Here is an 18,710-nt window from a genome sequence, read left to right as displayed (position 1 = left end):
GAGGAGGAAGAAAGAATGCACACACACATACACACACACACACACACACGGAATGCTCTTAGTGGAGGTTATAGAACACAGTATATGCTAAAAAGAATTTATGTTTGTCAAAGGTGAGCAAACACAAATGTCCTTAGGAACTGGGTTGTGAAAGGGGAAGTCATGAAGCCCTTCAGTCAGTAGAGAAGAGTAGTTACCAATGAGTGAAAGCTGTGGCATAGGCTGCATTCAATTTAAATAAGAAAAGTTACAGAATGGAGCTCACCTCAAAGGCAGATCTGGAAGCCATAATAAAACCCATGGACATGACATTTCAACCCTGGATTTTTGTCATCCAAGCTTCGAGGGCCTGAGTAATGAGAGTAAGAATGAGTTCCAAATATAAGAAAACTGTTCCAACCCAAAGTAAAATATGGATCTCAATGAAAAAACTGAGTGAATGGCTTGTGCAGCCAATGATATGGTCAGAGGAAAGGCGGAGTGAGACACACGGGGCGATCAGAAGAACTGAGTGGGCATAGTATGTGAGGAAAGACAAATCAGAGAGTGAGGCTATCAGACTTTAAAACTAATCCGTAATCTAGAGACTAGGTAGATATTGCTTCCCACCTTTACCAAGGCAAGATAGAGATCGGGATTTCATCCTACGAATAACATCAGAGCTAACTCTACTTAACCATTTTTCATGATTATTTTATGAACTTTCACAATTGCCCCTTCGCATTACATCTTCAGTTTTAGAGATGAAAAAGAATGAGGCTCAAAGAACTTAGGTTAGGGAAGTGTCTCCCAGATAGTGTGTGTTAGGGTACAATCTGAACCATATGCACCTCGTCCCAGAGCTTGAGTCTTCCACTCAATGCATTTCCTTCTCTTCAGGATTGCCTTCCTGGTGGTACATGTCTGCAGTCGCAGTTCTACTTTCCCTGTATGCCCCTATGACCCCATTGGGAGTCCCACATCTAAGAATAGTATCGTAGCCATTTCATTACTCCTAACAACCCATTAAGATGGGTCCGATGGATTTGAGGGCTGACTGTGAATAGAATTAACTCAATTCAATTCAAGTTTCAGTTACTGTCATGGGATTTCGGAATTAGTCTGCCTGGGATGAAGCTTGACTCTGCCAGTTAACATTTGGGTAAACTTGGGCAAATTACACAACCTTGTTGAGCCTACGTTACCTCATAAAAGAAATGAGCATGAAGGCTAATTGTTTTGTCTTGCGTGCGCTTCAGGTTTGAAGAACACAAGATTGCCATCATTGAAACAATCCGCAGAGCCATTTACACATTTCCACCTCACTCTACTCTCTTTTCCATTTAACACTCTGTTCCTTTACTTCTCATCACTACAGGGCATCCTGTGATTCCCCACCAACGTTCATGGGGCACAACACAGAAGTGACTGAGTTCATCCTTCTAGGATGTACAGATGCTCCAGAATGTCTTTATGACATTCCCCCTCATCTACCTCTTCACTCTAGTTGGAAATCGGGGGGCGGGGGGGGGGGGGGGGGGCGAGGGACTGTGCTGATTCTGTTGGGCTCTTGTCTCCACACTCTCATGTGCTTTTTCCTCAGTGACCTGTCTCTCAGGGATTTTTGTTACAGACCCAAGGTCATGGCAGGATTTCTTATAGGAAACAAAGTCATCTCCTGCAATGCATGTGCTACTCAGATGTCCTTTTTTTGCAGTCTTCGCCACTGTGGGAAGTTACCTCTTGGCTTCAATGGCCTATGACCGCTACGCTGCAGTGTGCAAATCCCTGCCATCACATCACCACCATGACTACTCACTGATGTGAGTGTTTGTCTGGCCACAGGCTGCTATGTCTGTGGTGTTCTAAATGCCTCTGTAAATATTGGAGATACCTCCAGTCTCTCTTTCCATATGTCCAATGTGGTTCGTCATTTTTTTCTGCAATATTTCAGCAGTCAACCGTTCTGTCTTGCGCTGATAAGTACATCAGTGAGTTGGTTTTTGTCTATATAACTGGCTTCCTTTTTTTTCTCTCATGGTTATCTTTATTTTCTATCTGTTTATATTTATCACCATCTTGAAGATGCAATCAGTTCCGGGGTATCAAAAGGCTTTGTCCACCTACGTTTCCCACCTCTCTAGTGTCCATCTTCAATGGTACAGTCACCTTCATGCATATACAGCCCAGCTCCAGGAATCCTATGGACACACACAAAAAAGCATTTATTATATGTATCTCCAAATTAAAACATAAACTCCGTGTAAGCAGTAGCTTTGTCTGCTTTGTTCATAACTCTACCCTCCATAGCTTAATGAGTTTCTGGATCATAGGAAATATCAGTAAATATTTGTTAAATGAATGAATGATAAATGAAGCTTTAAGTTCAGTCATATCAATATATTGGATATTTGGATCATGAATATTTATAATTCATCATTCATAAAATAAACCATCTACATAGAATTATAGAACATTTAGAGTCATGACTAGTGTTCTTTTTGGCTGAAATATTTTTATTTACGTTCTCACTCAGTGCTTTTAATCCCCATTTATGGTCACAATGGTTTTCTGGAAACTACACTGTCATTCCATAGGAACGACGTCTCACTGATTAGTAAATAGCACATCAAATAGATTTTATTTAGTAAATCATAAAAGGACATAAAGTACAAAACTATTTTAAAGTTTAATATCTCATCCAGTTTGGAAAATCACTGTATACACACTGGCTATGCAGTCAATTCTAATGATTCTAACTATCCATAGAGAATGGAAACATAACAGTACTTATGGATAGTAAGCCCAATCTACATTAAATATCCTAGCATCACAGTGTTCTTGTGTTTTATTTTGATCCTTAGGAGAGATCAATTCGATAATAAAATTCCCTGTGGGAATGTGCATTGTTTCCTTTTCTGCCTCGACACATTTGGAGGTACTCATACTCACAGTATGCGTAAGACTGTGCTTGAATGTGCTAAGATGGTCATGCTGACACTTAGCATGGGCAAGGTGTTAGAATATAAACATTTCCTTCTGGCTCTAGATCTGTGATGATGGTGATGTATCTTCTGCTGGAACCATTTAAAAAAATTACTTTTATCTGATAAAGGGCTAGCATCCAAAATCTATAAAGAACCTATCAAACTCAACACCCAAAAAATAAATGATCCAGTCAAGACATCGAACAGAAGACATGAACAGACATTTTTCCAAAGAACACATCCAGATGGCCAAGAGACACATGAAAATATGTTCAACATCACTCATCAACAGGGAAATGCAAAAAACCACAATGAGGCAGAAACCAACTGCCAGCAGAGTTGCGGTGGACCTTCTACAGATTTCACCAGTTCTACCCCACAGGTATTTGTGTTCATATAAGCCAGCTGCCTAAATCCTTCCCTCTTCCCTCTATCCCTGCCCTGCACTCAAGTCTGGGATCCACATCAGCAGCCAGCCCAGGTCTGTGCATCTGCAAGAGTGAGAGACACCAGACTAGACCACTGCGGCCAACCCCCACTGCCATGCACCTGTACCTCAGAAAGGATCTCCATGCTCTTTGTTCCCCTCCTAGCAGTAGAGAATGTTTACCTCTTACTCAATGTTGGTTAGTGTTGCTGTGGATATTACTGCCCTTCTTTACTGTGCTGACACAGCCTTTATTTTACACAGAAACATTGTCCCTAGTTCTCAGAGACGGCACCCTTTGTGGCGATCCTGACCTACACTAGGTATAGTACACCCCTTGTGATCTCATCCCAGGACATTGTCCTGATCCACTCCCATGAGTAGAGGGTTTTATTCTCTTTTCTTATATCAGTTCCCGTGAATTTTATCAGCATCTAAGGACAGCAGTGACTTAAGCTGTTATTCTGTAGAAAGGTAAGGAAGAGGAATCTGGGTGGACTTTTTTCTGTGATGGCTGCTGTTCCTTTCTCCTGGGCCAGCCCCAAGAGAGCAGTGCTCTCAGAAATCTCACCCTGCCCCCAGTCTTTCTTGTAAACACTGAGAGAGGTCTGTAGAGCAGAGCATGTACATGAGTGCAAATCTTTAGTTATTAATTTTAAATTTTTGATGGATCCTTCTATCAGTAACTATAGAACCTAAGAGCATCTGTCACAGGTAGGCTAGCACTCTCATCCCATCTCTTTGCCTATCTTTGATTATATTTGGCGTTAGATAGCTGCCTTGTGAGCTCAGCTCTCTAATGAGTTTAATAAAAAGCATAAAATTGCAGAAAGCCTGGTTATTTTTTGTAAGGATGTTACTAATGCTGATTCCAGATTGATGCATTCTAGGTCAGTGCTCAAAATTCACTTCTTGATAATGTAGGACATCTTTAAGAATAATCAAAACTTGGCATTACCTTCCTTAGTAATTCTACATGGTCACCAATACAGAAAGAACAATAAATCCTTCAAGAAATCCTTCAATAAAGCCTTCAAGAAGTCTCACGCAACATTGCTTTCAACAATTATTCTCAATTATAATGATATTGAAAAGACATATTCATTCATATTCATTCATCTGTTAATGAATATATTAAGTCAACAAAGTATTTATTGAGTTCCAACTCAATAAGACACAACTCAGCCCCTGTGTTAGATTCTGATTATACACAGAAGAACAAAAGAGATATGGTTTCTGCATGAGTACATTTTGGTTGGATGGGGGAGAGACATCAAACTCACAGAGAAATATATAATTACAGATTTTAATATTTATTCTGAAAATATAGACCAATGTACACAGAGAGGGCATAAGAAAGGAAGCTGATGTTAAATAGGGCTGGAGAAACACTTCCAGAAGGGTAGAGGGAGGGCCTCTGAAAATCTGCCCCTTCATAAAAGCAAAGACAACACAGGCAAGAGGTTTCCCAAAACTTTCAAAGCTCTAGAAATAAACCAAAGGCTTGCAACAATCCAAAGCGTGTGTACTCAAGAAAAATGGCTGAGTCTAGATAATAATAGTGAGCTTTCTGGCATCTTCACTGCCCTACTTCCCAATTCTGTGTTAGCTTTGAAAACCAGCAGAACCACAGGAGCTGAGAAAAACGTCAGCCTGACAGCAATTGGAGAAAGAAGAATGTGTCTGGAGTCCCTTAAATGGCCCCAAACCCCAAGAAATGTCACTATTAAATTACAGTGGCCCCCAAACTCAAGAAATGTCACTATTTTCACCTGTCTGGCAGCTTTCTAGAAAAGCTCCATTCACAATTTTTTTTAATTTTTTTAACGTTTTATTTATTTTTGAGACAGGGAGAGACAGAGCATGGGAGGGTCAGAGAGAGGGAGACACAGAATGCGAAACAGGCTCCAGGCTCCGAGCTGTCAGCACAGACCCTGAAGCGGGGCTCGAACTCTCGGACCGCGAGATCATGACCCGAGCCGAAGTCGGCAGCTTAACCGTCTGAGCCACCCAGGAGCCCCTGCATTCACAATTTTAATCTTTATTTCACCTGACACAGTTCACCCTGTAAGAAAAGCCTTATTCCTAGAGCGTTTGTAAAAACATTGAGAAGAGATTGTTCACCAATATAATTTCCTAAGATGGCAGCACCGTTTGAGGCCAAGCAATCACCTGACCATACTCTTAAAACAGATTTTTGGGGAGGGGCGCCTGGGTGGCTCAATTGGTTAACAGTCTGACTTTGGCTCAGTCATGATCTTGTAGTTCATGCGTTCCAGCCCCACACTGGGCTCTCTGCTGTCAGCACTGAGCCGGCTTCAGATCCTCTGTCTCCCTCTCTCTCTGCCCCTCCCCCACTTACACCCTCTCAAAAACAAACATTAAAAAAGAATAGTGATTTTTGGGGAAATGAGAAATCCATAGCGGGCTTTGAAATACTCCAGTATATGTGTGGGGATCACAAAATATCATGCACATGTGCAAGACTGTTTGCAGGCACAGAAAGACCTGAGAAAGACATAATCTTTCACTGGAGATTCTGCACAGGAAGAAGTGCAAATTAAGGCAGATTTTTAAATCATCAGAGCATTGAAAAGATGCTCCAACACAAACATACAGAACCCCTGTTCAAGGCTTGGAAGAATTAATGGAAAAATCTGTCCAATCATTAGTTGACCACTCAGCTAAGTGAGGAGAAACTCCAGTGGCTATGCACAACAAAAAGTACAGAATTAACATAAGCAATCTAGGAAAATCACGAAACAAACAAACAGCATTACCAAAAACAATAAGTCCTAGAGGGTGGCAGTGGGGAGACCTGATTTTGAGAACATTCTACATTTTAGTACTTAAAATGCCCATATTTTAATAGCAAAAAAAAAAATGTATCACACAAAGAGGGAAGCATGACTAATACCAACGTTGGACTTAATAGAAAAAGATTTAAATCAGATATTATAAATGTGGCCAAAGAACTACAGGAAACCACGTTAAAAGAATTAAGAAAAGTATGAGAACAATGTCTCACCAAATACGGAGTATCAATACAGATATAGAAACTACTTTTAATAACACAAATAGAAATTCTTGAGTTGAAAAGAAAGATAAATAAACTATAAAGTTCAATAAATGGATCAGCAGCAGATGGGAACTGGCAGAAAAAAAAAGATCAGTAAACTTTAAGACAGATCAGTTGAGCACTCCAACTTGAAAAACAGAAATTTTTAAAAACATTTTTTTCTTAAGTTTATTTATTTTTGAGAGAGAGACAGACAGAGTATGAGCGGGATGGGCATAGGAAAAAAGAGACACAGAATCTGAAGCAGGCTCCAGGCTCTGAGCCATCAGCACAGAGCCCAGTGCGGGCTTGAACCCACAAACCTCAAGATCATGACCTGAGCCAAAGCCAGACGCCCAAGCAATAGAGCCACACAAGCACCCCCAGAAATGTTTTTTAATGAAGAAAAAATAAACAGTCCCAAAGAACAGTGGGATACTGCAAGTGTACCAACATTTGCCAACTGAGACACTCAAAAGGAGAGACAGGAGCAGAAAGAATATTTTAAAAAACAATGGGCCAAAACTCCCCAAATCTGTGGAAAGGAATGGACGTACATATAGATTCAGAATTTTTGACACAGTGAGACTCAAAATTTTAGCAGATTTGTATGTAAACAAATTCATAGCATTACACACAAATAAGTTATTAATACTATTGTAATTCTTGGTGCTTAAATTTTAAATATCAAATATTATATTTTTATTTAAGTGAATAAAAATATGCCCTGTCATCCTTTTCTTTTTACTGTATTGTTATGTGTTTTCTCTATTAAACCACCATAAAAATGTATTCTTTTTAGATAGGACTCATTAATATGGAAATTTGGCTAGGAAAATAAATGCCCATGTGAAGGTATATATTTTCATTAGAAACAAGAACAAAGAATCGATAATAATTCTACATTCAAGGAACTTTGGAAGTATTTTCATACAGTTTACTTTTTTCAAATATAAAACATACTGCTTTTTCATGTGTAGAAAGATAAAGTAAAAATAATTTTTAAAAACCAAGCATATATATACATGTACACACACACACACCCATATTTCCATTAAGTGAACTATTTATGTTAAGAATGTGTTCTGAGACACCAAAATAATTGCTTTAAATTCTACTATGCCAATAGACTTATCTCATGTATGTCTTAAATAATTTCTCCTTCTGTGGGTGTGTGGATTTCATGAGTTTCTCATGAATTATTTATGTGTATGCCTGTGCTTATACATACATGTGAGTATACATGTTCATGTGGGAGTGTGGATGAATATGCTTGTTAAGAAGAATTTTTAGGAGTGCCTGGGTGGTTAAGTGTCTGACTCTTGACTTCAGGTCAGGTCATGATCTCACAGTCTGTAAGTTCGAGCCCTGCATTGGGCTCTGCACTGACAGTGTGGAACCTGCTTGGGATTCTCTCTCTCCCTCTCTCTCTCTGCCCCTTCCCAGCTTGCTCTCTCTCTCTCTGTCTCTCAAAATAAATTTTTAAAAAAGAAAAAAAAAGAATTTTTAAAATAATAACATTTATTGGTAATTCTTCTTAACCTATTGTTAGGTATTATATTTTTTAAGACTTTGGCTTTGTAAACTCAATCAATAGCTTGGAAAATTACTATAACAAATTAGAAATTTGTGTGCTGGACAAGCATTTTCTCTAAATAGATCTGAGGTGGATGAAAGTGCCTTATTGTTGATTCTTTATACTTAAAATCTGAATCCTATAGAAGACTTTGCCTTCCCTATGGCCTTTTTAAAGGCACTCTTGACCTCTTTGTTCCTCAAGCTGTAGACCACAGGATTTAGCATGGGGATGACCATGGTATAGAACACGGATGCCACTTTGTCTGTGTCCATGGAATGGTTGGCGCTGGGCTGTAAGTACATGAAGGTGCCGGTCCCGTAGAAGATGGACACTGTAGTGAGGTGGGAGGTGCAGGTGGAAAAGGCCTTCTGGCGTCCTTCAGATGAGCGCATCCTCAGAATAGTGATAAATATAAACAGGTAGGAGATCAAGATGACCAAAACAGAAAAGAGATTATTCATGCCCACCACCAAAAAAATAACCATCTCACTGATGTAGTTGTCTGAACATGAGACAGCCAGAAGAGGAGGAGCATCACAGAAAAAGTGATCAACCACACTGGCTCTACAGAAGGAGAGCCTGAAAATATTCCCAGTGTGGATGGACGCATTCAGGAAACCACAAATGTAGCAGCCCATGACCAGACTAGCACACATAACTGTCGTCATGGTGGTGGTGTAATGCAGGGGTCTGCACACTGCTACGTAGCGGTCATAGGCCATTGAGGCCAAGAGGAAACTTTCTACAGTGATAAAGGCTACAAAGAAAAAGAACTGGGTGACACAAGCATCATAGGAGATGACCCCGTCTCCTGTAAGTGATCCAGCCATGACCTTGGGAGTGATAGCAGTAGAGTAACCAAAGTCCACCAGAGACAGGTGACTGAGGAAAAAGTACATGGGAGTATGGAGACAAGAGTCCAAGAGAATCAGCACCATCATCCCCAGGTTCCCCATCAGAGTGACAAGATAAATGAGGGCGAAGATTAAGAAGAGAGGAATCTGCAGTTTCGGGTCATTGGTTAACCCCACAAGAATGAACTCAGTCACCTCAGTGCTGTTCTCCATGGGGATCAGTTGGGAATTATATGGCTGCCCTGTAGCAAGGAGAAAAATAGAATCAGAATTATAAATGGAGAGGACTCCGATGAAATCAGTCAGCATGTTCACTCTGTGCCTTATTTCAGTATTGCAAGAACTTGCTTCCAAGACTCTCTAAAACTAAAGCATGGTTGTGACAACAAAACGCAATCTTTTTTTTTTCAATTTTTTAACATTTATTTATTTTTGAGACAGAGAGAGAGAGAGACAGAGAGAGAGAGAGAGAGAGAGAGAGAGCATGAGTGGGGGAGGGGCAGAGAGAGGGAGGGAGACACAGAATCAGAGGCAGGCTCCAGGCTCTGAGCTGTCAGCACAGAGCCCTATGTGGGGCTCGAACCCACAAACCGTGACATCGTGACCTGAGCTGAAATCGGACGCTTAACCAACTGAGCCACCCAGGCGCCCCCAAAATGCAATCTTAAATTATTATACAAGATGTCAGAGAAAGGATTTGGAGATAACGCATCCCAATCTCTTCATAGAGAACTGAATTAAGGTAAAAAGAAGAAAAGAAAGGGCATATACAATGCCACCGGATTTATTGCTAAATGGAACAACACAGACTCCCAAGTCAAAGCTTACAAAACAAACACAAATTTTCTTTGTATTAAACTAGAATAGCTTAGGAAAATTAATGTGAAATTGAGTTAATTTTACTTCAAATAACCTTTTTTGCCTTGTCCATTGGGTCAAGAGCACTGTGATATGATAGTAAAAGATAGTTCAATAAAACATACCCTTAGTCGAAAATGGACTTGGTACAGTATAGTACACATTATGTATAATTCACCACGTGGTGGAAAGAGAGTCAAAATTTATGTACAAGGAATTAAAAACATCTAGGAGCACCTGGGTGGCTCAATCAGTTGAGTGTCCAATTCTTGATTTCAGCTCAGGTCATGATCTCATGGTAGTGAGATCAAGCACCGCATCAAGCTCTGTGCTGGGCATAAAGCCTACTTAAGATTCTCTCTCCCTCAGCCCCTTTGCTGCTCACACTTGCTCTCTCTCTCTGTCTCTAAAATAAATAAATAAATAAATAAATAAATAAATAGCGTTAAAAACATCTAGAAAATAAGTTTTTAACTTTTGTTACATTAATAATGTTTTTAACTTTTGCGTTCGGATATCCCTGATATGGGGCCATGTTAAGACCATGCTAAAAGGTTGCAAATCCCACCTCTACCATGTGGAGAATTTATGAACTTGGATAGTGTACAACATCGCTGGATATTGGTTATCAAAATGGGCTGATAATGCAAAATGGAACAATGTAAGTTGTTAGATGTTCTGATTTGGACAGAGTGCTTGATCTTATGTCTGTATGGAGAAGTAGATAATATAATATGGGGCTTACAGAGAAGGGTGAAATCAAAAGCTTGATATAATTACTTAGGTCATTTGCTTTCCTCCCAAACTCCTTCTATTCTCCTGTCATATACCCACCTCCAATTTTTCACGCCAAGATATCTCTCTATTTACGAGTGGCCATTCCAGCTGTTCCAGTAGATAAGAATCTACTTATTTCCTGAGTCACCTTGAGTATTAACTAATGTGTCCAGGTCTTAGTTTCCCCATCTATAAAATAGGGCTAATAATATTGTCTGCCACTTAATAAGCATTCAATAAATGTAGCCATTCTTGGAAAATTCAAGGTGTAGGTGAATTTTCCTTTTGTTCCCTTCTCACCACCTGAAAACGCTTGGAGGCAGCCATCACCAATAAGAACAATACAAATCTTGATACATTGTCACTGTTATGAACTGTGAAAGTGCATTCTGAAGCCCACATAAAATCTAATACTTGAATCTCCACTTATTTTTCTAAATCCAGAATCCTTCCAAAATGGAGTCTGAAAATTTCACCCATTCAAAAATTTCAGCGAAAGAGTTTAGAGATGAAAAATCCTTAAGAGATTAATTCCTATTGCAGCAATTAGATATTTGATCCAGTGATGCATTTTATTCAATAATTTTTGTTGAATGGCTTCTCTAAGCAAGAGACGGTCAAAAATACTGGAAATAAATGTGAAAATAGCAATTTCTATTTTGGAAAGTGAGGCAGATATAAAATAAAATGAATAGGGGAAAATATATAGTAGGTGTGGAATCAAAAAAAATGGAGTGGGGATAGGTAAAGTTAGAAATAGGTGGGTACAATTTTAAATATGATGGTCTGAGAGATCCTCACCCATAAAATGATATCTTTGAGCAAATACATTGAAGGAAGCAGGGGAGCAAGTCCTGAGTACATTTGGGGAAAGAGCATTAACATTTGCTGTTGCAAATACATGTATGAAGAATTGAACATGCCAAGATTGTTCCAGGGGCAGCAACAAAACCAATAAGGTTGCAGTGGGAAGGAAATTTGGGGTGAGAGAAGTACAGTGGGGAGGAGCCATAATGACCTCATACAATGCATTAAGTTATTAAGCTTTTATTTTGAGTGAGATTGGAAAACATTACAGGATTTAGAGAAAAGGGAGGCATAATCTGACTTCTTTTTTAAAAAGGTCACTCTAGTAGACCTGTTGGTAATTGAATTTAGCAGGATAATGATGAAAGGTGCTGGAAAAATTAGGAGGCCATTGTAATATCATAGGTAAAAGATGATGATTTGTCTGGACCAAGATGGTAGTGAGAGAGATAATGAGAAATTATCCACTTTGGCATATATTTCAAAAGTACAGCTGACTGAATTTCCTGATAAATTGAGAAAGGGACATGAGAGGAAGAGAGGGGTCAACATTGATTCCCAAGTTTTGTATAGTGATACACAAAATAGGGTAAAGGAAACACGTGTTTGGGGAAAGAGGGAAATAGATGATTTCATTGAGTCTGAAATACCTTTTGGCCATCCAAGTAGAGTGTTGCATAAATAATTGGATATGTAATCCAGAGCTTAGAGGAGAGGACTGGCTGTCTCAGATTATATTAATTTGAACGATGCTGGTAATCTTTAATGGTTCAACATGCAGATGTTAAGTGCACATCATCAAAGAAAAGAGTTTAGACAGACAGAAATTAGAGTGTTCTAATGTTTACAAGGTTGAAAAGATTGCGAGATTCAGTGGTAAAGGGATATGGGAGAGAAAACAACTGCCCCAGGACACTGGTTTTGGTCAGACCAAGTAGGCAAAGAGACTTTCAGGGGAGAGGTTAAGAATGTATTGGGTTGTGTTGAAGACTGACTATAAATGCCAGAGGGCACAGTGTAATGATTTCAGGAGTTGGGCAGGAGTAGGAGCCAAGGGGATATGCAGAGATGTATGGACATTATTTTGTAGGAATTGAGGGTTTATATGACAATCCTCAGCTTTGTGATGAGTGACATGGCTAAATAAAATAATGAGATTCGTCCGATGGTTCTCAAGGTAGGGAAGGGGTTGGGAAGACTTTTTTTTTTAAGCTTATTTATTTATTTTGAGAGAGACAGAGAGCAGGTGCAAGTAGGGAAGGAACAGAGAGAGGTGAGAGAGAATCCCAAGCAGACTCCACACTATCAGCATGAGCCCGATGCAGGGCTCAATCCCATGACCTGAGCTGAAACCAAAGTTGGACATTCAACCCACTAAGCCACCCAGGCACCCCCAGGAAGGTGATTTTGACAGGTCAGAGTCAAGACAGGCAGAGTTCACTCCCGCTACTAATGGTGACAGGGCCACTTATACAGAGCAGGGTAACAGGATATCTTCTTGGTTCCTTAAAAAACTGCTCACTTGGGGGCACCTGGGTGGCTCAGTCAGTTGAGCGTCTGACTTCAGCTCAGGTCATGATCTCGTGGTCCATGAGTTCCAGCCTCACACCAGGCTCACTGCTGTCGGTGAAGAGCCCACTTCAGATCCTCTGTCCCCCTCTCTCTCTCCCCCTCCCCCACTTGTAGTCTCTCAAAAATAAATAAAACATTAAAAAAACACTCACTTGAATCATTAGCGCAGATACAGATTTACCGAATTCTGGAAAAACAACAGTACGCTAAGGAATCATTTCAAAACTTTTCACTAACTTTCTTTTCTATATGTGAAATCTTAGGTTTTAATCCAACATCTTTCTTGAGGAAAAAGAAAGCTAAACCTGGTTGTATTGTATTGGAAAGAAATTAAGAACTACAATGCTTCTTTGAGGCATTTGTTGACCTATTGTCATACTTTGCTCCACAGATGGAAACTTCTGATGGAATGGATCATTATATAGCTGGTGCTCAGTACAAACTGAAAAAAGGCAATCATCCTGACAAAGCGTCCCACCCCCAATATAAAATCTCATGTAGTCTTTAAAGAATAACACAAGTTCCAAAGCTTCACTGAAGTGCTCCCCAGCTCCTTCCTCTTCAGACACGACTATGTCACTATGATCAGAATTCATTACTTTGTTACCCTAAAAATATTTTTATTTTTATCATAATTTATCATTTTGTATAAGTGGAAGTCATGATTCATAATGACTTACACTGTTACAGATATGGTTTATCGATCATCTGCTATGTTCCCATCACCAGGTGCTACTTTTTACCTCACTTAATGCTCACACATCATGGAGAGATTATCCCCAGTCCACAGGCGTGGAAGCTGAAGAATTCTAACATCCAGTTATTTGCTTGCAGCTGGAGAAAGTTAGCAGGGCTGGGACTTGGAGCCAAGTTATTCTGAATCAAAATTTTAGCTCTTTATCATGATGAGATAGTCTTTTAATTTTTTAACATTTAACCCAAACTGGGCACAAAGTGACACATTGAGTTGACTGGCTGATGACTGGCTGGTTGAGTGATTAAGTCTATCATTGGACGTCAATGGGGATCATTAAAAAGCACAAACTTGGGAATCAAATATATCTACCAGTTTGTGTGAACTTTGGGCAAATACCCCACCTTTCTGGATCTTAACTGAATAACAAGAAATGGACCCACAAATGTTTGCGACCTACTTCAACCCCTCAAGAACTCGCATCACTAAGAAGGAGCGTGACTCTTTACTAATACGAACCAATAAGCCACATGGAATGCTGGATGCTATTCATTCCTTCATTCTCTATACAAGCCCATATGGTGCACCAGGGCGTGTGCTAATTTCCAGGCTTCCAGTGATGAACAAGATACAGTCCCTGACCTCAGGATACCTAGTGCTCTGAGACACATATATAAACTGATGAATATGATGGGCTGTTCTCTTTCTCCACCCCAAGAAGGGGCACTGTTTTCTCATTTGCTCAGAACTCTGTGATGGTGGCTGACCTTGTTTATACTACAGTCATCAGTCAATCCATGTAACAGTTAACACACTGAGTGCCCAACACCAGAGAAGTCTTTAGTGGCAGAATTAGAATTTGAGATTAGATCTATTTATGTCCATAATATGTCTTGCGTGATTTTACACATCTCCGTTTTGGTGGATTTTGTGGCTGGTTATTAACCCTGATTTTTCCTTCATTATTATCCTACATTCATTCTCTTTCTCTTCTTAGATATCATATGAGGTCCCAGAAGACAATAACATTTTATATTGATACCCATTTGATCCTCTTAACAACTCTGAAATTAGTCAAAGTAACTAATATTATATTTCCTGAAAGAGAAAACTAAGATTAAAATACTTTAAATAATGTGTTCAAAGTTGAACAAGCTTATGATTAGTCTTCTTGTCACATGATAAATATACGTGTTCAATAGGACCTCTGTAGTGTTTAGACATATAATCCCTGATTGTGCGAAGCAGATACAAGAAGTATTCGAAACATTCAAGCCCAAGCTCTGAATAAATCAAAGGAGAAATCACTTCCTTGATACATTTTCCTGTTTACTTCTATGCATGCAAATTTGTGCAGACAGATTTGATCTAGTAGATTTATAGGTTCACCTTATTCCCTGAACATGCGAGTCCAGCGCCTTCGTATGTGAGTGGATCTCAAATCAGAAACTCAGGCTGAGTGAACACCTTCTTACAATATTTTTCTTTAATGTTTGGCCAAAATGTTTAAATTTGTCTACAGGCAGGGAGAACCAGTGAAGACAAAAATGCTATTGGCCTTGGAATAAGCTGACAAGCATTCTAGTTCTGGATCTGATGCTCACACTTCTTAGATAAATAAATCACTTAACCTCTTTGAGCTTTGATATCTTCACTTATTACATGGTGGTAGCCCCAATGCCATTCTCCCTGAAGACTTCTGCTATGATAAGAAAATAAGACAATCTCCAAAATGCCTTATACTTTTAAGGGGTGATCATCACAATCACAGCGAACATCATTATTATTTGGGTTTGTTTTCCCTGGACGTTGCCACATGCTGTTAGTAAGACCAGTCCGGGGCAAGGTCATTGTTGCTGCTAGACAACTATCAAGAAATCAGATGAAGAAATGAAGGGCCAAAGTAAGTCTGGATCTGGGGCTGCTCCCTCTGAAACGAAGCCAGATGGAGTCATGTGGGAACTTGGAAGTTTAAATAATGAGAACCAGGAAGGAGTTATATAATCATGGAACTCTCAGGGAACAAATACCCTCTGAGGCTCCAAAACTCTTTATCTCACCTAACTAGGGAACAAGTGATTAAAGCGTCTACGGAGACCCAGCTCTGCTTGCTGAGGGAGATCATCAGTGTATTCACATTATTTTCAGTAATTCTCTTCGATAATGCAGAAATCAAGTCATACCATGACCTCCAAGGCTGCAATTTACATAAATGTTGGAGGATAGAGACAATGTCACTAAACAAGAAAAGTGGACCCCAGGAATCCATTCACCATAAATGTTTGTACCATTGAGAAGAAATATCAATGAATTCAACTGTTTATTGATCCCAAATGTGTTTCTGCCATAATGATGAGCCATGGGAATAGAGACCTATGCAAAATAAGCATCATTCCTACACTCATGGTGCTTAAGTCTAATGAAGAAGACAGACACTAAATGAGTGAACACTCTAAGAAGCATAGAACTGCATGTAGAATGAAATGCCACATATATGTAATTATGTATAGACTAGGCAGGTAATTATAAGTAGTATTTACTTCATGGTGAAGAAGCATGATGGAATCAGGGAGAGTTTTGATATTAATGCACTATTATCATTCTATTTCTGGTAGTTCTCTACATACACACACACACACACACACACATAAAGACTATATATATATAGAGAGAGAGAGACTATATATATATGTATGTATATATATATATATATATATATATATATATATACACACATTTATAGAGACTATATATACACATATAGGCTATATACATACTTATGAATTTATAGACAAGGTTTTTCATACATACACAAATGTATACATATATACATACACAGAGATAGTATACATAACTTACAAATTAATATGTATATTGTTATATATATAACCTTATGTGTGTATATAGATAAAATTCATGGAACATATATGTTACATGAACATTTTATGTATCTCTGACTTGAATTTTTTAATAGATTTTATTTTTTAGAGCAGTTTTAGGTTCATAGTAATATTAAGAGGAAGGTACAGAGAGTTTCCCTTACCCCCAGCCTCACACATGCATAGCTTCCCCCACCATCAAGTCCCTCGCCAGAGTAGTACATTGGTTACTAATGATCAGCTTACACTGACACATCATGATCACCCAAAGTGCATAGTTTACATTAAGATTCACATTGGGGTACCTGGGTGGCTCAGTTGGTTAAGCGTCTGACTCTGGTTTCGGCTCAGGTCATGATCTTGCAGTTTGGTGAATTCAAGCCCCACATCAGTCTCTGAACTGGCAGTATGGAGCCTGCTTGGGATTCTCTCTCTCTCTCTCTCTCTCTCTCTCTCTCTCTCTCTCTCCCTCTCTCTCTCTGCCCTTCCCCTACTCGCACTGTCTCTGTCTCTTTCAAAAATAAACTTAAATAAAGAACTCACTCTTGATGTTTTGCATTCTATGGATTTGGATAAAAGTATAATGTTATGTATCCATCATTATAATCCATCATTGTAATATCATATGGCCCATTTTTATTGCCCTAAAATTCTCTGTGCTCCATCTACTCATCCCTCCCTCCAGCCAACTCCTGGAAAACATAGTAGTAGCCATAGCTGTGCCTTTTCCAGAAGATCGTACAGCCGGAATCAGACAGTATGTAGCTTTTTCCAAATGCATTCCTCCGTCTGTTTTCATGGCTTGCTGGATTTAAGGCTGGGAACCAGGAAGGAGTTCTACACTCATGGAAACCCCAGGGGACAACACCCCCAGAAGAGCAGATTGGGACTTCCAAAGCCAGATTGGGACTGAAGGATCTAGTGACTGATGTGTTGAAGGGGATTATACCGACGTGGAGCCCCTAGTGATCAAGTTCTCCTGTGAGTATACCCATGCGTCCATGCCTCAGGTACTGAACATTTTAATTAAAATCTTGCCTGTAGGGACCAAGATATGAGGGAACTTGCTAAGGAAATTCATGGGTGTGTGAGCTGTTATTTCTTCTCTAATATACCCATCTGTATATATTCTTCTCTAATATACCCATCTGTATAATATAAATAAATATATATATATATATATATCTGTATATATTCTTCTCTAATATACCCATCTGTATAATATAAATATATATATAATATATATATCTGTATATATTCTTCTCTAATATACCCATCTGTTCTTGGAAATAAAGAAAAAGGGGCCATCAACGTTCTTGGCAGAAGATGATGTGGACATCAGAGCAGGAAAAGACACAGAGGCTGGGGGCACTCAACCAGTCACGACTTCTGATAACCATGTTTCCATAAGTCATGTGGAGATTTTTCTTCCGCTCTTTCCCTTTGGCAGTAAATATCCCTGTGTCTATTACGCTCCTCGACTTCTGAAGCCACATCACATACTGGGACAAAAATCTAGCAAATGGCTGGTCTCCCAACTTTATTGTCCACGAATACTAATCTTTATTTCCTTTTATGCATGTTGCACAACTTCAAGTGAAATTTTATTTCTTGGCCTTCTTACAATTACACGTAGGCTGTGTGGCTTTCCAAGCTGTTCATTCCTAAGTAGTAGAGAGAGACCAGTACTTCTTACACCTGGTAATACTGGCCTCTTCCATAAGTGACTCCAAAGGTTTCTGTATGTGAGAAAAGAGATGTGGATATAAAAGCATGGGATGTGCATACCAGTTGGAACCAATCCATACATCCTAGCATATTTGCAAGGGAATTTCTCTGTGCCTGAAAAGAACAATTATATAGCAAGCATGCACTTGGTCTCTGCCACAATCCAAAAGTAAGCATCAGTTAGAACATTTATCAGTCTGATTGTAAGGGAGGCTGAAATATCATACAGGTTACCAAACAGGTAGAGAGAAGTACTCCAATCCAATCCCAATCAACTCCTCCTCCTTCTTCTTCTTCTTCTTCTTCTTCTTCTTCTTCTTCTTCTTCTTCTTCTTCGTACTACTATATTATAAACATCAAAGTTGCTAAGAGACAAAGTCTAAATTGTTTTAATCGCAAAAAAGGAAATGATAACTATGTGCTGTGATAGAGGTATTGGCTAACACTACAATTGTAATAATATTGCAATAAATACATATGTCAAATCAGCACTTTGTACACCTTGAACTTA

The 18,710-nt window shown here is 39.2% G+C and overlaps 1 protein-coding gene and 1 pseudogene across 1 annotated transcript; one reads left to right on the top strand and one right to left on the bottom strand.

Annotated features, from left to right (window-relative positions):
• The first annotated feature begins 1,385 nt into the window (after positions 1 to 1,385).
• Positions 1,386 to 2,344, top strand: LOC106989454 (olfactory receptor 5B2-like; annotated as a pseudogene).
• Positions 2,345 to 8,152: 5,808 nt separating this feature from the next.
• On the bottom strand, positions 8,153 to 9,100 carry LOC106989453 (olfactory receptor 5B12-like). Its single transcript, XM_015087937.2, has one exon. The coding sequence runs from the start codon at positions 9,095 to 9,097 to the stop codon at positions 8,153 to 8,155; it is 945 nt and encodes a 314-aa protein (XP_014943423.1). The 5' UTR covers positions 9,098 to 9,100.
• Between the last annotated feature and the right edge of the window lie 9,610 nt (positions 9,101 to 18,710).

Source organism: Acinonyx jubatus, chromosome D1, assembly GCF_027475565.1.
Source record: "Acinonyx jubatus isolate Ajub_Pintada_27869175 chromosome D1, VMU_Ajub_asm_v1.0, whole genome shotgun sequence".
Classification (NCBI taxonomy): domain Eukaryota; kingdom Metazoa; phylum Chordata; class Mammalia; order Carnivora; family Felidae; genus Acinonyx; species Acinonyx jubatus.
The sequence above is the reverse complement of the archived record's forward strand: the minus strand, read 5'-3'. Positions and strand labels throughout refer to the sequence as shown.

Excerpts from the sequence above, each read along its gene's own strand:
- LOC106989453 (XM_015087937.2), bottom strand. The coding sequence starts at position 9,097 with ATGGAGAACAGCACTGAGGTGACTGAGTTCATTCTTGTGGGGTTAACC.